Source organism: Hetaerina americana, unplaced genomic scaffold (assembly GCF_022747635.1).
Source record: "Hetaerina americana unplaced genomic scaffold, ioHetAmer1.1.p SCAF_2, whole genome shotgun sequence".
Lineage (NCBI taxonomy): Eukaryota > Metazoa > Arthropoda > Insecta > Odonata > Calopterygidae > Hetaerina > Hetaerina americana.
In genome coordinates, this window is record NW_027286763.1 from 103725714 (window position 1) to 103750114 (window position 24401).

Here is a 24401-nt window from a genome sequence, read left to right on the forward strand (position 1 = left end):
TATAATACAATTACATCAGTTACAACAATATTTTTATTGGAATATGCATTACGGATATTTTGGCAGTATATAAATCTCTGAACACATAAAAATAATTTTAATTCATAGTGATGAGGTATCTGAAAATGTCAGGTGGCTGAAACCTTTTAATACAAGTACAAATGTATATCACGGATGAAGTGAGTTATAATTTCGATCATCAAATAAAAAATATAGGAAATTTTTATTGTAAATTATAACTATTATGTACTCCTGTGTCTTTAATCATATAATATTCATTAAACCTTCTCTTTCCGTTATCTCAACCTTCAAAATGACGATACCCCGTAAAAAGGGTACTCCTCCTATCGTTTTGAAGCATGTTAACGTATTCTGGAGGGTAACACCTACATCAACAACCAAATGGAGGCAGTTAATGCTTGTGCATAGTTACCATACAAAATTCTGTGGACGAATTTGGGAGTAAATATTAGCGCAGTTAGTCCCTTGCGATTTTCATGCATGTGGAATAAAATAATATTCCACTTCAAATACTAGGCAAAATAGTTCAAGTGGGCAAGGCACTAAAACGGCAACCCAATAGTATCTAGATCAGATCCGACAGCATAGTTTGTTGCCCAAACAGAGAATTTGACAGAATTTAAGAGGTCAAACCTCCGGAAAACCTCATGGCAAGTAGATTAAAGATTTTTATCGCGTGAATGGCCCATGAAGTGCCAAGTGCCAATTAAAATGCACTGTATTCACCTCTCCTGTCTCCATTGGATTTCTTCAGCCAAACACCTCTATGCCTAGTGCGAGTAAATGCGATATTGGATTTTTGACCATGTGGACAACTGAGAACGAGACCTGAATGGATTGAGTAAGAAATTATATGACAGTCAGGGGTGCCCACGAAGAAAATGCCGAAGACAGGGAGAAACGGAAGAAGTTATTCAGCGTACAGACCATTTGAGAAATAGAGATAGAGCCTCGAAGAAGGAATAATAACTAAAGAAAAATATTTTTTAATATTTAAAGACTCACATAAATAATAATCATCGCCATGATTGCTGAGCAGATAAGAATATTATTGCGATAGGTGTGAGATGAGAATCATTGTGAAAAAACAAAGGTTATTGAAGTTTTGAAGGAGGAAGATGTTAAAATAGGAGATCAAAAACCAGAGCAGGTCGAACAGCCTTGGCAGTATTTTGGACCAAGATGGTTAAAGTGGTAAGTAACGTTAAAACGTTTATCTGGAGCGTGGTTACTTACGTCGCGCAAACATGGTCATTGGAAGCAAAACGATGGGCGCAGACTGGAGGCTTTCTCGAAGTAGAATGAAACTTTAACACTTTCTTGAATGAATTTATTTTATTCAAAATGCGAAAAACATTCCTATTCTATGTTCCATTACATTGCAGTCATTGACATGGTAACATTACATAGTGACTAATTATATTTAACGCTGCAATAAATTATCTCCATACAAATCATCTTAATAAAAGACATTATCACAATATTATCACAACATAATAAACATCAAGCGCAACACAGTAAACAGCGTAATCGCATTTGGAAAAAAAATCATTGATATTGTGTTGCGTTTGCAGCGAGTTACATATGCTACTCGCGTAATACCTACATTTATTTTCGCTTACAAACGACCGCACTGTGGGTAATTGTGGAAGTGCAGCAAGACACACCTGAGGAATGAATAAATTCGATACTGTTGATCACTTATGATCAATTCTATTGCTTCATTAAACAGTAACTTCGTGAAAGTGATCCAAATCAATGGTTCAAAACCAGCAATTTCATTCTTTTTTTATTTAAATAATTAACTTAATCTCACAACTCTGTTTTTCCACTGAAATAATAAAAGCAATCGTCTTGCTAAATTCCACTAAAACAATATGTCATAGCTACCTTTCCAACCCACTAATTTAATAAAAGAATCCAAATGCAACAAACAGTTCCTGTATTAAACACAATTATCCTAATGTTGCCCGAAAACTCGGAAACTATCTCTTGAACAATTTTGTGGATATTTACCTTAAATAATTCAATGAAGGGATGAAAATTACCGCAGAATGGGAACCCAATTCCCAAATTAATTGTTCAAGTGGAAGATATTGTTGCAAATGACCTTAGCTGTCGGTCGCCTTCCTTAAAAAGTCCTGCTAGGAATTGTTTTTTGCGGGGTTGTACCGATATAACGGATTGCTGAGTGGATAACGGATATAACCGAATAGTAACAGATATAACCGAGTGCTGATTGTATCCTTGGAATGTGTTGCTCTAGGAAGAAGGGGAACTAACGGAAACAAGGGCAATAAATAAAACTTAAGGGGGTACACAGGGGAGGGTACAAAATAAAACTATAGTCTCGTCAGATGAAAGTTGAAGGTCTAAGGAACACACTGCGACAGCTGAGATAAAAATATATAAGAATAGCATTGTAAATTTGTTTTATATGAAGTATAGTATAGCTCTTCCCCATGTGCCATTTTCATTTCTCATGGTAGGGAAATAACAATTTAAAGGAGGGTGTCGAGAAACCCGTGGTTAAAAAGAATTTGGCAGACGGAGCCATGTCTAAAAAAAATCATGTATCACCCCGAGAGATAAACGCGCAGGCACGCGTTCCTTGACTTCAAATTCGTAATAAAAAATTGTTCTCTTATATTATTTCGTGAAAATGCAACGGGAAGAGATTCAGTGAAGTTGCGAACAGCTAGGTCAACTAAGCTGCAATATCTGGGCGAAAAACATGCTTTGACAATGTAGCCCAATCGTTTGTTTTTTCCGTCAATTCACGAGCATCCTTCAAAACCTTGGTGAGAGCAAAAGAATCAGGATACCGAAATGGATAAGAAGCCAATTGATAATGCAGCCAACAAAAATATAGATTTTCTTTAGATGTATGCGTGGTGCTAAAATTGAAAATTCCGCTTGAAGGGCACCGGTTCCACGACATAGAGATGATTCAAACGAATGTTATGAAAAGACGGATGTTGAGAAAAGTCACTTGAATACTTCGATATGGAACGTTATTATGTTCGGCGCGGAAACGTGGTCATTGAAGCAGGATGCTAGGCGTATATTGGAGGTTTTTGAAATGTGTGTTTGGAGAAGGATGGAGAAGGTAAAGTGGATAGAAGGGAAAACAAACGAGGAAGTGCTACTCATGGTAGGGGAGGAAAGGGGATTGTTGGGAGAAATCATAAGGAGACAGGAAAAGTGGATGAAGGGGGTATTGGCCGGCAGTGGGATGTTGAAAACTGTGATAGAGGGGAGAATGTTAGGCAAACGAGGAAAGGGAAGGAACAGGATAGGGATGTTGGACGGGATGAAGGGAGGAAGAAGGTACTCAGAGATGAAGAGGGACCTGATGTAGAGTAGGATGTTGGATTGTATTTTGTTTGGAGAGACAAGAGAAATATTTGGTTGTTGGGTCCTTCCAAAACATACCTTAACCGGTAGATTACCAACAATAAATAATATATATTTGTACTCATGATACATATCTAATGATTATGTTTTGCGCGCCAATCGTATCTACACTTGCAGCTATATTCATGTATGGATATCTGGAAAATATTGGAATGACCACTGTGTGCACAGCGAATGAAATCTAAACATGGACGTCATGGTTAATTATGATGGACCCACAGAGCGAACAAAGTGGTCGGCTGCGTGAGCAAGGCTGAACCTTAATGTTCCTCAGAAATATTTCTGTAAAATTCAGGATTGAATGGCTCAATTCCGCAATTTTTGAACCCTTGGACGACGTTTTCGGGGACGGCCGCGCTCAAAAACGCGTAGCCGAAGAGGCCCGCCAACTCGCTTTCGGCGACTCTGCTTTCAGGGTGGGAAAGGGAGGAAATGTCTAGCACCTGGACGAAGAACGACCTGAAAACCTCGACGAAGGTCAGGGACAGTGGTTGCAACTTGTATGGCACGCTGCTGGGGAACCCCATCAAGATGATGCCGTGCCGCTGGGCGAAATCGATGACCGCCGGCGAGACCAGGATCGGCTGATTGTCAACGAGCAGAAGGGTTGGAGTGTCTGGGGAGGATCCTACGTGATCCACGTAGTGTCCGAGGAATGCCGTGAAAACGATCTCGGTCAGCGATCCAGTCTCCTCAAGCACCACGCTCGATCCAGGAGGAGACTGCATGAGGAACTCAATGTTCAGTTTCCGTCCGGGATAGACTAGGAACGGTGGGATGAAGTCCCCCGTGGCACTGGCGCAGCACAGGACGGAAACTGATCGACCGCCCTCGATAGAGGACGAGTCTGGGGTGGGGTTCGATCCGTTTGCGGAGGCATCCTCCTGTTCCCGGATAGGAAACGTGGAGAAACCCATACTGATCGCGTGGTATATTCGGCAAGCGGTCAGCTTCTTCTCCTCCCGCACCTCCCCAAGGATGTCGAAGAATTGTTTGACGGCGGCCAGGCCCAACCCCGCGCGAAAGTGCCGGGTCGGCCCACGGGCGCCTCTCGTGATGCCCAAGTGGAAGTTGTGCCTCTCCGTGAATTCCTTAAACCAGGCTGTTCCGGCCATCTTCGTGGAGCGGCTGAAGTGATGGGGGATGCCCTGGCTCTCAGCGAACCAGTACACCAGCACGCGACACTGCTTCCTGTTCATGCCGAATGACATCCTTTCAACCTTGTTGAGGAAATTTATCAGTTCTCTTTCTTGCTCATCGGTGAAAATCCTCCTGCGCCCGATACGGCTGGATGCAACGTTCTGAAAAATAAATGAATGCGCAATATTAATCCTTTTGTTTTCCTCGTCGTTCACGTCGCCACCTCTTCTTCTCCCAGGAGAGGTGGCTATGGAAGACAATTCATACATTACAAAAACACCTGTGTTCATCAAACGAATAGTGGGGTGTGGTTGAGTGAAAACTTGTAAGGAGAGAGGACAGAGACTTCATCTTTAATATGCTTTAAACTTAAAAGTCTGGTATATAGTATCCCACAAGAGGGTCTAATTACGGAAAAATTAAAAGGATCCAGATAAAAACTGACCGTTGTGTAACAAATTCTAATCAACGTACAGCAAATAAGTATGATGTCATTATCGAATAACCTGTTTTGGGAGAGAGTGGGATTCGATGGTTTCTGGCTCAAGTTTGTGGAAGTTCATGTTCATTAAATGAAGAACACAATGTATTTTTCCACTGTTATTTATTTGACGACAGTGGGATTATTGGAAGTAGCAATTTCTCATGCCTAAATAGGATTGAGATATTTACATATTTGTAGTTAGCAAATTGGTGTTTGTTTTATCAAAAACCGCTGCTTCTGTTTTCACGTCCAAGGAAATTCATCTTCAGGCGCAGTGGTAGATAAACTGGGAGAAATAAAAATCTAAATTAAAAGTTTATCTCATTCGTAAAGGTCATTAAAAATAACTCAAAACTGACAACAAGAAGCACGAATACCTATACACGACTTAAACTGGAAAAATAAAAAATCATACAATTTTCATGTTGACACTGGGAATAACTTAAGACGCGCATTGACTTGATAGATGAGACAACAAATACGAGAAGTTGAAGTGAAAGTAATTAGCAAATAGACCCCACAGTCAGAAATTCCCTTTATTCTCGCGCAACACGTGAGCATAAACGGTAGGAATCATCACATAAGGCTGTTGTAATTTCCCAAATGTGGCAAAGACACCAAAGATGATAATCACAAAATATCCTGATGACAACATCAATTTTTTGGGTTGCCCTCACGATTTTCTGGATAGGTGGACGACGGAACTGTAACGCCGGAGAAACCGTCTTTCAGGGCAGCCAGGATAACGCTGGAGCAAACAGAAAAACCGTGGTGTCATCTCTACATGAAGCCTTCGTTTCGATTGTCCCAATAGTTAGTGGATTAACACCCATTAATAAAGATGTAGATGTAAATTACTTTAATGCAATCAAATAAAATGTCGGCGTAAGAAAATTTTTGTGATTTCTGGAAGCGCTGCCCTAAGAAATTTTTATTAAGGGTACCATCCCTAAGATATGGATTCCGGTGGTGCCCTGGAACCTACTCTAGAATCACCAAATTTTCGGTTTTTAAAAGCACGACACCAAAAAAGCGTATCGTAAGCACATCCTCGTATCAGCCGAACATGAAACATGCGAGGATTACTTACGCGTTCAGGATTAGCATAAATTATTTTCATCAGACGACGCCTTAGGGTAGACGAAGGAATTTTGTACTTGAGCGCTGCGCCGCGTGCTGACATCTCACCACTCAGGAAAGCGCCCGCCGCAGCTTTCATAGCGGCTTCATCCCAGCTTTTCTCGCGCTTCCTATTACCGTCCTTCCCAGACATCTCCTGAAACAAAAACATAAAATCTGAATATTACCAGAACGGATTCGAAGGGAAGAGTCTGGGAAATCGCTGCAATGCAAAATTTCATAAAGCAATTGTTCATGATGGTCAAGTAAAACAAATTAATGTATAATATGCTGCTATCACATGAGATATGATCTATTTATTGCATCACTCCATTGGTAATTAGACAGCCATGTATTTGATAGACAGCTAGAGGCAGGATCCATGGAATCGTAAAAAAACTGAATCATACGACCTGCTGTTTGAATTATCTTGTGGCATCCTTCAGCACGATAAGACTCATAGAAAATCGCAAACGACCGTTCTCATCTTTAGTATTAATGGTAAGGAAAAAGGTACTTCGTTCAGAATGGAATTATAATTTTCGTGACATATTCATTACTCTAAAGCACTCATTAGTCTTCAATAAAGATAAAAACGCACCAAATGAGCTTCCTCAACAACCCACAGAACACATGGTCGACAGATATAACGCCATCCAAGAAAGGAATACAATATCAGCTCCATAGTATCATAGCCAACAAAGCACCAAGTCGAGAAGAAATAAGTGCTAGAATTTTTAAGGAATTAACTGAAGATGTTGCCCCATTTTTAGTAAGTATTTTTATATAAGTATATATTTTCATATTAGTACATAAGTAGATAGAAGAAGGCTCATTACCTGACTGGAAGCTAGCTCACATAACACCTATCTATCAAGGCGGCGACAGTGATAATCCCGCCAATTACAGGCCCATATCTATAGATCGACGACATGGAAAATATTAAAACACCTTATTGTCAGTTACGTTATTAGATTTCTCGATAGGAAGGAGATACTAAGCCACAAAAAGTACGGATTTAGGGAGAGCAGATCTTGCGACACCCAATTGGGTCTTTTTATTCGGAATATCCTTCGATTGGGCGAAAACAATATGCAAGTGGATGCAGTATTTTTAGAATTACTCAAAAACTTCGATAAAAACCATCGCAATAAATTGTTACAAAAACTTAAACGCTACGAGGTCAATAAGGAAGTGATAAATTGCATGGAAGACTTCTTGTCATAACTCAAACAAATAGTAGTCATTGATGAGTATCCTCAACGGCGGTAAGTGTAACTTCGGGCGTCCATCAGGGAAGTGTAATAAGGCCGTTACTATTCCTAAAATGCATTTTTGACTTCAGCTGGACAATTACCTTAGGTCAATTTCAGACGAAACGACGGTGTAAAGAGAAACAAAGACCCCAGCAGATCGCGGGATACTCGTTAGAGATTTAAACAAAATATCGGATTGGAGCAGCGAATGAGAATTAGTAATAAACGTGAGAAAATGAGCAGTATTCAAAATTTGGAGCAAAAGAAGTGATAATGATAATAATAATAATAATTTAGCCCGTTCGATTAGAATCGGGCAATTTATGTTTCAATTTCGGGGTACCCTATTTTTGTTTCATAGCCCCTACTGAGCCCTCTCCCAGTTTAGATACATACTCACAGCTGGTCAGTTATTCCCGAAAGAACCTCGACTTCCCCCACTTTTCCGTCTCACAAGTATGACGTCAAGGATGTTTCCATCTACATATATGTATTTATTGGTATATATATGTATATAAATATATGCATGTTTATATATGTGTAAACCATAAACACAGTAATCAACCCGAAGGTCGGTTTGGTAGGTGATGTTAGAGTTCACCCAGTACTAAGTCCGACGGCGTGTGAAATTCACACATCAGAGTAGGTGGGCCAGTTCCTTTCCCTTTGCGGGTTATGGTTTCCCAGGAAGATCTGGTACCCGAAAAATCACATACCTTGGGTGGAGCTGCAGGTGCCCAGAGTGCCATGCTCGGTAATTGAACCCGGGCCCCTCCGGTCAGTAGTCCAACGCTCTGCCCCCTGGACTACCGTGACCCACATATGTACATATATATATATATATATATATATATATATGTATATATATGTAGTATATATGTATATATATGTACATATGTGGGTCACGGTAGTCCAGGGGGCAGAGCGTTGGACTACTGACCGGAGGGGCCCGGGTTCAATTACCGAGCATGGCACTCTGGGCACCTGCAGCTCCACCCAAGGTATGTGATTTTTCGGGTACCAAATCTTCCTGGGAAATCGTATATCCCTCCTCGGACTACGGTGGTGGAAGGGCTTGTGCGTTCCGATGACCCCTAGAGCTGTGCTGGCGGGAGTAATAATAATTGCTCCTGGTAGGGACCCATGCCAGATAGGTCGAAGGTTAGGAGACAGACGAAAGGTAGTCCACGCAGCGTCTGTTCCTCAGTGAGGCGGCTGCAATGGAGTCTGACCCCAGTGGGGCGGCCAGTAGGTGATAGTGTCACATTAAAAACACTATTGAGGAAGGCACCGGGAAACCACCTCAATTATCATTCCCAAGAAAAATATTAAGGACAATACAGAGATTTTGAGTCCTTGCAACCACGGAGCTCGGCCCAATCGGCCGTGTGTCGTGCCCGGCAGCGGGGGAGGCAAGGCTTCCGCGGTCGTCATCCCACGAAACCCTTGCAAGGGAAAACCAGCAGCAGCAGGACAGAAGACGCAGGAGACGAAGACCACATTAGTTAGAATAGGAACGTGGAACTGCAGCACAAATAAAGTAAGAACCATTTTAACGTATGGACTAAGCGAGATACTTGATATAATTCGAAAACTCAGTAAAGAAAATCCTTTAAGCGGTCATCAAGCAAAAAATAAATCATTGCACAATATTTTCCATCGAATAAAGGAAGTTGAGGTCATGGTTTTAGAACAACGCGCGCCACCCTGCCCGAAGTGGAGATATCTCCCTCCCTCCCCCCATCAACGGTCATCGAGGTTGGACAAAGGAGGCCCACTTCCTATCTCCGAAGCACGAACAGAGAGAGAGATGGCACCCTGTAAAAATACACGCGCATCAATAAGCGCCCGCTGCATCCCTCCATCCTCCGTGACTATTCTCGCCCTTCCGCTCATATCACTCATAGGGGGGGGAGGAGGGGGAGGGCCCGGGGGGGGGGACTTGGAAGCCTGGGAACGAGAAGGCCACCCGCGCGAAGAGCACTCCTTTGGCGAAAACAAAAACGTCTCATGCCTCATCAAGATTAACGCCTGACGACGAATGTTCTGACTTCTTGGCTCCCGATTGCACAGTATTACATGACTCTCATTAGATTTGATCCCGGGGGTAGTCTGAATGAAAATTTTCCCAACCGGCTATCAGGCCGTCGCAGTGGTTTTCGAAAAGAATGAAACGCTCTCTCAAAGATAACATAAATCTGATGTTCAATCCTGAGATGCGAATTGAAATCACATGTTCCAAATGTCCATTGATACTCTTCACCGAATGAATCTTCACCGCCCATTTACATAAGTGCCGGGTCCATTAATATATATATATATATATATATATATATATATATATATATGTATTTATACATATATATATATAATCATATACATACATACATACACACATATATATAATATACATATATGTGTGTGTGTGTGTATCGAAACGATGAGCGATATATCGCTCGCGCGACACCCCAACCTTGGTGAGAACAGGGGTGATAAAAGTTTTCATGGGCGGCACCCAGAGCGCAAAGTACGATTGATGCGCGCCATAATTACGGTTAAAATACGTAAGCGACTTAAGTATGAACATTCCCTGTATGCGTACAGCGTGAAAAAATGTTTGAAATTCGTCTGTAAACGCATGAAACCGTATTCCACTTACAGTACCCCTGTAAAATTATAAAAAACGAATATAGAAATGTTTCATATTTAAAACACATATTCTAATTACTATAGGTCACAATTTCATTTCATTACAGGAGTGATTGTTTCTTTATGTAAACATGAAAGATGTCACAACGACTTCTAATAACACCTTAAAACAATTAATGGGGGAGCAACATGTGTCCACCGCGGCCATTTTATCTAAGCCACGGAACGTCCATAATGGATAAACAGCTGGGATCAACAAACATTTTGGACATTTTCACGACTAATAAACGAATTCAAACATGTGTCCTTTTCGGGATATTAAGAGCAATGTACGCGATGCACACGGCATCGAATGGAATGCAACCAAATGAAGTAGTACTTCGTCGCATGCCTCAGGTCACGATAAGACTTTTAAGAAGATAAGTCTTCAATGCGAGTAGTCTTATCTATTAATTTTAGGTTCACACCACCATAGTTTTTACCCGAAAGGTTGGTTTACATAGGTGAGGATAGAGCTCACCTATTACTAATCTCAATGGCGAGTGAAATTCACACATTAGCTAAAAAAAGGGCTTGGTCAGTTACTTTTCCCCCGCCCCATCTCGTTTCAAAGGAGAACTGGTACCCGAAAAAAATCGCAGTCCGGGTGAAGGGGCGTTACCCAGGGAATCGAACCCGGGCCCTCCAATCAGTAGCACAGAACTCTATCCACTGGAATACCACGTCAAAATTAAGCTTTGGGCATTAAAACCTATTTCACTTCGCGTCAAAAACAGCTTAAATTCTTGCTTTCCTGCGTTTCTCCTTTACACAGCTTGTCATATCATATACCAGCCTTTATTCCGTGTTAAATGACTTTTATAGTTATTCCTCTTAATTGTTTATCCCAGCATTCTCTCCACTATCACAGACTCCAAACACCTCAATTCCTCTCATGTCTCCTGCACACCACAATTGTCTTTTTCGAAATTAATTCACCAAATACCAGTATTCAAAACTTCGCCATTAGTTCTCCTCTCCGTCCAACTGATTTCCTTCACATTTCCCCACACCCCGATCTCAAAATCAACTAATCTACGATCATTCTTTAGCTTCAAAGACCAAAATATTCTTCGTTTGTGTCTGCCTCACTTCACACTTCGGGCGGTCCATCCATCTTATATTTACCGGCATCGCACAGCCCTACGTTCTAAATCAAAGGGCGGACGCAAAATCTCAGGGAAGAACAGCAGTGGAACAACACATCCGATGGAACATATGCAAACAACACGAAACACTTCTTCGAAACACGACGCGAAGACGGATAACAAACAACGGAAGCTTGAACTTGAAAATGAAATCATTCACTGGGCACGGACAATGCTGAAGTTGACGACCACAGCTCACTTCCAAGTTTCAGATAAAAACGACGAATCATAATTCCTTGAAATCATACACTTTTCGACCCCCTAACCACTTACCTCTCAGTCGATTCCCAGCTTCGAGTCTCGTCGCCCAGCCCCTCTCTCTCTCTCTCTCTCGCACGACCGCCCAACTCTATAACTGCCGGGGAGACACTGGCCTCCTCTCCGTCAGAGTGAACTCGATTCGTCACCTCAGACGATCCTTCGCCATAACCCTTTTCGCCGCCGCATCCCCTCCCGCCGCCAAGGCGTTGCGTCCATTGCTAAAGTTTGACGAGATAAGATGTTGGCATAATATGCAGGAGCAACCGACAACAAACGCTATTCCTTAGACGTTTAAAGGAAAACAAAACGAATTGATTAGGACAAATAAATCCTCGCGCAACACACATAATTCAAAGAATATTAACGCGTCAGAAAACAGCTTCGGAGAGGGCGAAATTATGTTTATGTCTCGACAGAAACGTGCGATACACAACGGGAAAAGTTGAAGCAGAATGCCATAATAATATCCAGAGGTTTATAAATTTGATTTGTATTAAACTTAGTTCAGTTATCAGCAGTCGGTTGGAATTAAAAGCAACTCAAACTCACCCATTAGGAGTTAACTAAGGAAGAAATTTCAGAGTAAAGGTTCAATAAGTTAACGTTATTTGGCTCGAGGATTGGAAGAAAATGCTGCCAATCGGCAACGTTAACTATAGCGGACAGACCCGCTGGTTAGAATTCAGGCGCGATATAGCTTAACTCGAGGGAGCATTCTGAAAGAAATCCCGGGGTGTGTGTTCCAGTCCCCATTTAGGCGGAGCATTTTTTTAATTGTGAACTTTCTCACGTTATTTTGGAAAAAATAATCTTGGGGGATTTGTCACAATGAAAACTATAAACTATCGATCAAACCTATTCAATCAATATTAATCGTCACCATGGTCCTCCCTGGTTGTTCCTCAAGGTTGATTACTGATAGGAGCTGGGTGGACAATATATTTCGATGCATAACGACTGCCGAACTACTAATTGTGAAATATATATTAACTTTTTCTTCAGAAGCTAGGTTGCGAAGAAATATGGAAACAATCACGAGAAGCTATGTGCAAAAAAATTTACAATATTACTCTCCTTCAAAATATGTACCGATCCTTAGCCATCCAATGAATGCAGATGGGCGTCAGCGATTTCTAAGGTTGGAGACAAATTTGAATAACTCGCGCTTATTAGCCCTAAGTTAAACATCGCATTTTCCATACAATATCTTCGACATTGAGTCAGCAGGAGATGGTTTTGGTTATATACGAATATACATAAATATATGTATATATACATATATATGTATATCGAGATATATATATATATACGTGTTCGAGTCCCGGTTGAGGAAATATTTTTACTCTTGTGATCCGTTCGATTCCGCCTTCCCCACCTCTTTTGTGTTCGTCCTTTATACGTGTTCCTATCCCTTTTCCTTATATATGTTTCTGTATATATGAGTATTTATTCGCCGTTTGGCGGGATTTCGTGTTTGAATGTGTATATATATATATATATATATATATATATATATATATATATATATATATAGAGTAGAGACTAGAGTGTGTATATATATATATATATATATATTTATATATATACACTATAGAGTTATGTCCCTCTCTTCCTTGATAAAGGTGGCCACGACCACCGAAAATTCGAAAAGTAGTGAGTCTCTTTTTTGTGTATTTTACGTGTTTTTGTCTGTGTCCACCAGTGCTAAGTGTAATAATTTATTATTCACGTCCGCGAGACTTTCAAAAAGTGATATATGAAGAGGTAGGAAGAAGCGTAGTAAACATAGAGCAGGTAACGGATAGAATACTACTAGTAGAGATAAAAGCAGAACCTACGAACTTAGTTATTATTCAGGTATACATGCCACCGAGCAACCATAAGGAAGAAGAGGTCCATAGGATATACGATCAGTTAGAGGGCATGATCGCGTGTGTTCCTGCAGGGATATATTTGATAGTGATGGGGGATTGGAATGCGACGGTAGGCGAAGGAAGAGATGGAGATGAGGTCGGGGACTACGGTTTAGGCACGAGGAATGACCGCGGGGAGAAAGCAGTTGAGTTCTGCAGGAGACAGGGGCTGGTCATCACCAACACTTGGTTTAGACACCACAATAGACGCAGGTATACATGGAAAATGCCAGATGACTCAGAAAGGTATCAGCTAGATTATATCCTGGTTAGACACAGGTTTAGGAACAGTGTGATAAATTCGCACAGCTTTCCCGGAGCGGATGAGGACTCTGACCACAATTTAGTTGTTATGAAATGTAGCGTCCGTTTCAAAAAGATAAGGCAGGGGCGGCGAGTTAGAAAATGGAATGTAGAAGCATTAAATGGGTTGAAAAGGAAGGAATACAAACAGGCGGTAGAGAAAATCATGGAGGATGGTAAAGGGCTTAGTACTATCGAAGAAAAATGGGAAATGATCCAGAAAGGGTTGTCTAAAGCCGCAAAAGACACTATTGGAACCGTTAACGCTATAAGGACTAGGAAACCATGGATCACGGATGAGATGATTACAAAGATGGATGAGCGGCGAAAATGGAAGAATATAAATACAGAATTAGGCAAAATGAAGTACAAAGAATTAGACTATAAATTGAGGCGGGCAACAAATAAAGCCAAAGAAGCATGGTGGAAGACGCAGTGCGAGGATATGGAAAGTCTGCAGAGGAAGGGTGAAATCGGTGCGCTGTACAGCAAAGTTAAATCGTTATCGGGAAGTAAAGAGCTATGCTAACAGTTAGAGATAAGGCGGGTAAGGTAATAGTTGACGCAGGAAAGATCCAAGAGAGATGGAAGGAGTATATAGAAGAACTGTATAGTAAAGAACTCAGACCAACAAAGTTAGACATTGAAAAAGAAAATGACGTAGAGGAAGACAGCTTAGGTCCAGGCATACTAGACAATGACATAGAAAGGGCATTAAGGGAGATGAAACTAAATAAGGCCGTGGGGGTAGATAACATTCCCGTGGAACTTTTAAAAGGCTTAGGAAAATGTGGGAGGAAGAGGCTATATGGGCTGATCCGTAGTATTTATGAGGAGGGAATCTGGCCGGAAGACTTTGTGAGATCAGTTTTAGTTCCTATTCCGAAAAAGGTAAAGGCCACGTCATGTGAGGACTATAGGACAATTAGTTTGATATCCCACGCAGCTGAAGTTGTCCTCAGGATCATGAACAAAAGGATAGAGAGTAGGGCAAATGATTACTTAGGGGATGATCAGTTTGGGTTTAGGAAGGGGAGAGGTACGCGTGATGCCATTGCAGTAATGAGATTATTAATCGAGAGGAATATAGAACACAACCAGGAGGTATTTGCCTGTTTCGTAGATTTCGAAAAAGCGTTTGATAGAGTGAATTGGGAAAACTAATGAGTATATTGCAGAAAATAGGAATAGATTGGAGGGAAAGGAGGCTAATCCGCAACCTGTACATGTCTCAGACTGCTCAGGTGCGGGTGGGAAACGGGGAGTCAGGATGGGCAGTGTTAGGAAGGGGTGTAAGGCAGGGTTGCCCATTATCACAGTTGCTGTTCAACCTGTATGCAGAGGAAATGATCAAAGAGGCATGGGAAGAACTCGAGGCAGGAATGAAAGTGGGCGGGGAATTCGTAAAATCAGTTAGGTTTGCTGATGACCAAGCTTTAGTTTGTCAGTCAGCCAAGGGGCTGCAAGCATTGCTGAGTGAATTGGAAATTCAGTGCGACAGGTATGGGATGAGAATCAATATTAATAAAACAAAGGTTATGCGATTTTATAGAAAGAAAAAGGCCAAGCTTAACATTAAAATAGGAGGGCAAAAACTAGAGCAGGTAGAACAGTTTACGTATCTCGGTAGTGTTTTGGACCAACACGGTCAAAGTAGTAGGGACGTAAGGAGAAGAATTGCGCTAGGCAAAGAGGCTTTCACAAGGAGGAGGGAGTTGATGACAGGGACGTTGAGTAAGGATGTTAAGAAAAGACTCGTAAAAACTTTGATATGGAGCGTAGCTATGTACGGTGCGGAAACGTGGTCATTGAAGCAGGAGGATAGACGTAGATTGGAGGTTTTTGAAATGTGGGTGTGGAGAAGAATGGAGAAGGTGAAATGGACCGAGAAGAAAACAAATGAGGAAGTACTTGGTATGGTGGGCGAAGAGAGGGATTTGTTGTGAGCAATCCTATGGAGGCAGGAAAAGTGGATGAAGGGGGTGTTGACCGGCAGTGGGATGTTGACCGGCAGTGGGATGTTGAAGACTGTGATAGAGGGTAGAATGTTGGGCAAAAGAGGAAAGGGAAGGAACAGGATAGGGATGTTGGACGGGATGAAGGGAGGAAGAAAGTACTCAGAGATGAAGAGGGACCTGATATAGAGTAGGATGATGGATTTTGTGTTTTGTTAGGAGTAATAAAATATTTGTTTGGTAGTTGTGTCCATCCAAAAACCTACCTTAACCGGTAGATTACCTTAAAAAAAAATATATATATATATATTTTTTTTTTCAGTCTTACTTGAAGAAGGCCGCGGAGAAGGGCGAAAGCTCGAACAATTTACCGTGTGAGTGTCCTTTTAAATGTTACTATTCTATTTGTGTTCTATTGTGTCGTCCCATTATTGTGCTGCTCGTGCGAGTGTTTCCGTGTCATCGATATATATATATATATATATATATATATATATATATATATATATATCAACATCACCTGCACAATATCTGATATATATATATATATATACATATATATATATATATATGGGTCGCGGTATTCCAGTGGGTAGCGTGTTGGACTGCTGACCGGAGGGTCCCGGGTTCGATTCCCGGGCAAGGCATTCTGGGCACCTGCAGCTCCACCCAAGCTAAAGTGTTTTTTCGGATACCAGGTCTTCCTGGGAAACCATAACCGGCACAGGGAAAGGAACTGGCCCACCTACCCTGATGTGTGAATTTCACACGCCGTATAGGGCTTAGTACTGGGTGAACTCTACCATCACCTACTAAACCGACCTTCGAGTTGTTTACTGCGTTTATGTGATTACTGTGTATATACGTAACACGAAATCCCGCCAAACGGCGAACAAATACGCATTCACATAGAAATAGAAATAAGGAAAAAAGACTGTAATAGAGGGGAGAATGTTAGGCAAAGGATAAAAGGGAAAGAATAGGATAGAGATGTTGTACGGGCTGAAGGGAGAAAGGAAGTACTCAGAGATGAAGAGAGGGACTTGATGTAGAGTAGGTTGCTAAATTGTGTTTTGTTTTGTTAGGAGTCATTAAATATTTCTTTGTTAGTTGTGTACATCCAAAACCCTATCTTAACCGGTAAATTACCTTATAATAATAATAATAATATATATGAAGTCTGTCCAATAAAAACGCGAACTGAGGCCATACAATATCTGTACTGCGTAAGCGGTGGGGAAGGGCGCCAATGAGAGGTGTGAATTATACTGAAACATAAGGCTGGAAGAAGCGTAGTAAACCGTAATGAAAGCAACTGACGTGGTTCGTTCAATAACCTTTAAGAAAAATGTAAAATTTATACTTGGAAAAGTATCGAAAAAGGTTTGCTTTTAGTGTGTCTGATCTCTCACTAGACTGCTGCTTAAAGTTTCAGCTGCATCCATCACGTAGTTTTATTTTCATAGTCGATTGAATTATCAAACGTTTGTTTACTTAGAAACACGGAAAAAATGAATTCATTGAAATGATTAAATATTTCTGTTTAAAAGGCCCAACACCAAAAAGAGATCAAAGCCAAGTTGGATGAAGTTCATGGCCCATGATCTCCTGTGCTTTAGACTGCTCACAATTGGGTAAATGGGTTTAAACGTGGCCGTTCAGCCACAGGAGATGAACATCGTTCGGGACGTCTAGTGGAAACGTCTTCCTTCGAAATGATTGACCAAATCCACGATATGGTTTTGAGTCATCGACGAATAAAAGTTCGCGAAATACGTGGTTGAGGTCAGGCATATCACAAGGTATAGTGTTTTCAATTTAGCACCAAAACTTTGGGCGATACATGGATGCAGTTCTATCGTACACTAAACAAACAGTCGAAACAGTGGGTTTCTAAATGCGATCCGGCTCCGAAGAAGACGAAGACGGTGAAATCAGCTGAGAAGATGATGGCCACGGTTTTTGTGGGATGCACGTAGAATCACATACCTCGATTACTAACACAAAGGACCAGAGATAAATTGAGAGCATTATGCGTCGTCATTTTACTGATTGGGCGAAGAAATCAAGGGTAAACATCCTCACTTTTGGTAAGAGCAAACATTTAAAAAATTCTCTTCCATCAAAGCAATGAACGGGTGGAAATGTGTACAGTTTTGATGATGATAATTATGAATGTAAAGTTGTCATCATCACAAATTAACCGCATTCCCCAGATTTGCCCCACATTGAATATTTTTTTTAGCATTAAGCTTGAAATAATGGCTCCGCGGCAATCCATTGACGTCGGACGTGATCATCGCCAACACAATGCCTATTTTGAGGACCTTCTGAAATCAGACTTTTTGGACGGCTTAAAATTTGAAAAAAAGCTGAGAAAAAGATCTAAAAGGAGAGTAAATGCATTATCTGCTCAAAATAATTACTTTTTTATCACTGGATTAAAAAACCAATGTATCTTTCCATTTAATTCGCATTCGGCGTCATGATGATCAAGTCGATGCGTCGAAACTGGTTGTACCGAATCAAAAATTTAGTGAAAAGAAACTAGTTTTTTTACTTCGGTGATGATGGATTTCCACAAATTTTAATCTGAAAACATCGAATATATCTTTTCTCTATTTTTTCCTAAAGAATTACTGAACACGCACGTATTATTAGTTGAAGAAAAGACTAAATGAAAGAACTTGGCCATTGTTGATGTCTACATGACTTTAGAATGGCAAAGATTAAAGTGAGAATAAATAAATATTCTTCCCCGCAAGAATAGGGGGGAAGGGGTCCTCAGGGAATACGATTAGATAGAATTCATAGTTGTATGTGTTCTTGGAGGGAAAAATTTGATCGCGATGGATGAACTGGGACGCGAATGCAGGCGAAGGAAGAGATCTCAGTGAGGTAGGGGACTAGTACAGCTCAGGAACAAGGAATGACTGCGGAGAGACAGCAACGGAGTTCTGCGGAATGGAGAGGTTAATCATAACGAACAGTTTCTTTAGGAACCACAACACGTGTGGGTAGTTGTGGAAAATGATCGAGGGTCTCAGGAAGGTAATCGATTAGACGATATAATGGTTGGGCAAATATTTAGGAACAGCGTGATTAATTCGTACGTTTCCGGGAGGGGATGCGGATTCAGATGATAATTTATTAATAGTGAAATGTAGCGTCCGATTCAAAATGACGAAACAAGGAAGGCAGTTTAGTAGATGGATTATAGCAAAAGCTTAACAGGAACGACAAGAAAGATTTATCATCAGGAGCTTGGTACTATAGAGGAAAAACAGGAACATACCAAAAAGAAACTACAGAAACAGCAAATAAGGAACTCACAAAGAAAACCTTGGATTACTCCCGCGATGATCAAAAAGGTAGGTGATAACAGGAAATGGAACAATATAAACACAGAATTTAGTATAAGGAAGTATAAAGAGTGAAATAATAAACTTAGAAGGAAAATAAACAAATCGAAAGAAACGTGGTGGGAGTCGAAGTGCGAGGGAGTGGAAAATTTACAAAGGAAGAGTGACCTCGTAAACAGCACAAGAGGGTGAAAGCACTGTCAGGAAATTAGAAGAGAAACTACGTGCAAATAATTATAGATAAGTTAGGAAATTCATTAACTGAACCAGAGAATATTCAAGACTGTTGGAAATAATTTATAGAGGAACAGTGTGGTATACAGGATGCTAGGCCAATAATTAGGCCAGGCAGTTAAAGAATATGAAGTAGATGAGGATAGCTTGGGTCCAAGCGTACTCAATAATAATAATAATATACTTTATTCATCTTATGATCATATTCACATATGGTAGATGTCGTCATTGTTCACATTTGTGCAGTTTGTTACATATATTGCGACTTTTTATAGGAACATACAGTTGTTCATAGATAATATACTATACAGCACAATATACAATCATATAAAATACTTGTATTGAAAATATTTGTATACATAGACCTAATATTCTACTCACCCTAGACCTTATAGTGTTAGGCTAGTAAAGTCGAGCTCATAATACTCCTCTATTGAGTATAATGACTGGAGGTAAGCCAATCACGCAGCACCCTGCGGAACACCACATTGCGGGCTGACTTTACAGAATTTGGAAGCATGTTAAACAATTTGATAGATAGACCTTCAACTTTGTTAGTCCTGTCTAGCCTACAATATGGAAAATCCATATTAGACTTAGCTCTGGTGTTATGGCTGTGAACGTCAGCCCTAGTGGAGTACATACTCGTATTTTCTTTTACATGAACTAATGAATAGAATATATATAAATTGTAAACAATCATAATTTTTAAATTTAAAAAGAGAGGTCTGCAGTGTTCAAGTGGACATGAATTAGATAAGGTACGGACTGCCTTTTTCTGCATCACAAAGATTAGCTTAATATCAGATGCATTCCCCCAAAGTCTAATGTGATAAGTGATATGCGAGTGAAAGTATGCATAGTAGGCATTAATTAAGTAGTCCTTACTCACATATAATTTTATGCCAGATAGAAAGGGCATTAATAAATGGCATAAAGGGCCAATGGCTAGATAGAAAGGGTATTAAGCGAATTGAAATAAAATAAGATCGTGAGGGTAGACAACATTCCCGTGGAGCCATGGTGGTGACAAAAATTGAACTTGAGACCTGTTTGTGTCCGTTGGGTTCTGAGATTGTCGAGATCCGATTTACAGGGCGTTGAGGTGAAGGTTTCTTCGCAGCTAAGGGTTGATGATTTGACGGGAACATGATAAATTTCTTTCAAAGATTATACAATTGCATAAGAAACTAGGCTACACTTTTTAGATCTTGATAGCAAAAATCAAAGTTCTATGTTGAAATCTCGGGCATCATCATCACCAAAAAAAATCAATGTTACGGTCAGATAATGTTCTCAATGTTCAGATAGTGATGTATCAGGAAGTCGTACCAACATAAATAACACACACACAACTAAAAACGGAGCATACTATCGTATATGGTTGTGGTGAATTTTCTCCAGTTAGCAATTGCGGAAAGCCACCATTCATAGCAGCTGGATGCTGCGCCTAATATCGAAAATTAATGTGAAATGTGTTCCTCATCTTCTCTGTAGTCCAGACTGCATGGAATAACTAGTCTGGACTACAGGGAAGTAGTCCTCGTAACCCTGCCTGCTCCTGAGTGAGGTTCAGAAATACCTTCGCGGAAAGCATTTTACATCATAAGAATCAGTAGTGAAGACTGGGGAGGTGATTTTGAAGGTCTTATCAACAAATGACTTCCAGTATGTCTACGAAGACTGAAAAAAGGTGGGACAATTGCATTGTGTCAATTGGGGACTACTTTGAGATGGGTCGTCAAATTTTAGTGGGGGTATGTCGTTAAAACATTTTATGACTATTCTTTGTTGAACTTGTTGGATAAATGTGGTTTTATTAAAAAATTGCCTACTCCCAAAAATGTACCCACGGATTTCTTTATAGTTCCATTAATTTATCTTGCTTTCCAATACCAATAATTCCTTTTTTTCCAGGTTCCAAATAGTATGTTCTACCTTTCTTACAACTGGTGGTGAAAATATTCAATATTTCATATTTTGGAAACAACATATGCGAGAATCCCTCGTGAAATTATCTGATAATTTCGTTAATAGCACACGATACAGTGTGTCAACAGAAAAAAACAATTCGATAAAAGAAATTTAGTGAACTTTAAACTTTACGCGGCAACTTAAGACATGAATTTGTAGACAATATATACTTTAAGTTTTTTTATAAATTTTCTTATGGTAGTAGTACATGGCAATGAGCTAAGCATTAAAATAAACGAAATAGTATATCATAATGACGTGAGTGGGAAATTATGTTACATATGGATGGAGTAGGCAGTGGAGAGAGAGGTGTGTCCCTCTCCTCCAAAACTGGACACCATCAATTGGATAATGCTTCTTTCCTGCGGAAGAACTGACATATTTTTCAATTACAATTACAGTAATTGTTTTCTTTTCCCTTATTTGAACATTTTAATACTGACTGTATAAGTTGTTGTTTTACGTAAGTATTTTACATTTCGATGTAATTGGACAGTAATCCAGTGAACAAAAAAATTCAATTTTTATATTAATTGTTTTTTAATTTTTTATAATCAATCAATCACAAAATTCCATCTCTTTCAAAGGTATCTTTGACCGGTTCCTATTGAGCATTTATTCCTGAGTACCGCAGGAACTTCCTATTTCCTTCTTCGTAACCTTTGCCTGCCTCCATGCCGTCTAAAAAAGCCCTTTCTTCAGTCCATGGGAGGACGTCTTTGATATCTACGTTAAATTCACGTCTGAAATTCGTGGACTTGAAGAGAACTTCGACAAGATGTTCAAGATATTAGAAACGCTTGTATGGACTACAGAAACTAAAGAATAATCCATTAATTCTACAAGAACCAGGTAACAACCATGCAATTGTAAAAAGGAAGGAAAATGTAAGCAAAAATAAACGAAGGAGTCAGATATGAATGCAGCCAATCGCCATCACTATTCAACATATATCTAGTAGACGAAATATAAAAAGCAGAAGAATATATTATGCCTTATGAGTTTATCTTTCATCTACATTTAATTTTAGCGCCTCTAGATAAGTACTCATATTATTTATTTGGTGAACTGCATCGAATCACAGATAGTTTTATCTCTGTTTACTGACGACCTAGTTATCGCAATTTCTCCCACGTCATCGGTTTATACTCGCCGATTCACCTGACCGTTCAAAGCGGAATGATTAGGTCCGAAGTGGAGTTAATGTATGTTTTCAGTTAATAAGCAATAGGCGTTAGCTTCTGCCGTTGGTTCTCGCTTAAATATCTCGAATGACGGAAAAAATACGCATGATGCGAGGAGGATTTCTCGTACATACATGTAAATGATTTGAAAGCCATTGTTCCGCAGGGTCGAAAAACCTTTCGACAGGGTTGGTTGGTTCCCCAATGCGAGGTGAAGTATTTGGACGAGATGACTGACTCATGCATATCGACATTGCCTACAATTGCCTCCTGTATCTTGAAGTTGAAAACGTTCCATGGAAAAAATGACCCCGTCGGAGAGGAATTCTGGCCTCGTCACGCGGTATGCATTCCCTGATATGCAATTGCAGAGACTGCAATTCACATTTTTAAGCTTTGTCATTGTCTCTCCCCCGCGAATACATCTCAAGGTGATGATGTAATCAACCATAGATAATGACATTAGCAGAGACAGCGTTTTGGAAGATGCAATGCTGACTGAAGTTTTAATGGCAGGAAGAAGACGAGGCGAACGCTATGGATTATTGATTAAGAATTTTCGAAGAGGAATAGCAGAATTTAGAAGATTGAAAGATATTTATAGTTGATGTAGATACATTTTAAGGAGAGCCGTAGTCAGAGTTAGTCTTGGACAATGGTGAACGATCCGCGGCCATGTTCCCCGCTGCTGCTTTTGGGGACCGTCCGAGAGCAAGATAATAATGATTTTTTATAATAAACTGTATTGATATTCGTAAATTTGCTATAGTCAAGCTATAGTGAGAGAGCCGTAGTCAGAGTTAGTCTTGGACAATGGTGAACGATCCGCGGCCATGTTCCCCGCTGCTGCTTTTGGGGACCGTCCGAGAGCAAGATACTAATGATTTTTTATAATAAACTGTATTGATATTCGTAAATTTGCTATAGTTTCAATAGGTTTTTAGCTAAGCTTAATGAAAAACATCTGTGCTGTTTGCTAATTCCTTATGCATAAAATGCACGAAGTAATCTTTACATTTACTACCACTTTCCGAATGCACACTATTTTAGAGGAAAAGGACCATTGCAATGGGGACCTTAGGAGATAATTACGTTAGGGAAGGAGGTATTTGAAAGAGGAAGAGACTTGTAGGCGGGCACACTTAGTCAAGATGTGAATAAAGGCTCAGTTAAAAGACTTTGATATGGAGCGCAGTGCTTTGTGGATGTGAGTCCTGGCTTTCGAAGCAAGACGATGAGCGTGGATTTGGAGGTTTTACGTAAAGACATAAGTGTGGCGGAGAATGGAAAAAATGATTTGGACAGGGAAGGAGATAAACGCGGTGGTTTTAAATATGTTGGACGAAGAGAGAAAAATGTTTGGGAAAAATTGGAAGAGGGAATAATGGGAGGCAAAAAAGGGACAAGGCCGTGATAGGATGGAGAACGTTGGATGAGAGGGTTAGAGGAAGGAAGAGAGTGAAGGATTTCCAGACAGAATGAAAGTGGGTAGAAGTTACGAAGAAATGAAGAAGGAAATCGGAAACTCCCAGGATGTTCAGAAATAAATAGTTACTGTGGACCGGCTTTAAAACCTACCTTTAAAATACGTGGAATGCCTTGATTGATTGATTATTCCTAATGCGACCCGTAAACGTGTAAATTATCTGTTATGCGGCCAGTTTAGACAAGGAGAAGAAGGCTGTGCATCAATGATCTAGGTTTAAGCGTGCCAGATTTTGGGCATAATTTTCGAGCATGCAAATTGAAATGAACTATGTAACTCACATTTTAAGCCTTTATAGTCTCCTTTTATGAACAAGTATATTTTTCTCTTGGCCTTCATATTATTGACCCCATATAGGGAAATACGAGTACTTAGCACTTCCTGCTCTGTGGTTACTAATTCCTTTAATACATATTTATGATGTTTTCTGGTTTGTTTGTTCATAACAAATCAAGA

The 24401-nt window shown here is 40.2% G+C and overlaps 1 protein-coding gene across 1 annotated transcript; it reads right to left on the minus strand.

The window, feature by feature from the left end:
- Positions 1-3698: 3698 nt before the first annotated feature.
- Positions 3699-17150, minus strand: LOC139688198 (uncharacterized). The gene is made up of 3 exons (XM_071585626.1): positions 17118-17150; positions 6153-6338; positions 3699-4739 (listed from the first exon to the last, which is right to left on the minus strand). The coding sequence occupies exons 1-3, from the start codon at positions 17148-17150 to the stop codon at positions 3699-3701; spliced, it is 1260 nt and encodes a 419-aa protein (XP_071441727.1).
- Between the last annotated feature and the right edge of the window lie 7251 nt (positions 17151-24401).

Coding starts and splice junctions, on each gene's coding strand:
- LOC139688198 (XM_071585626.1), bottom strand. CDS start 17,150: ATGGATGCAGCTGAAACTTTAAGCAGCAGTCTA. Junction 6,339..17,117: donor AAACTTTAAGCAGCAGTCTA/GTGAGAGATCAG, acceptor TTTTTGTTTCAG/GAGATGTCTGGGAAGGACGG. Junction 4,740..6,152: donor TTTATGCTAATCCTGAACGC/GTAAGTAATCCT, acceptor TTTATTTTTCAG/AACGTTGCATCCAGCCGTAT.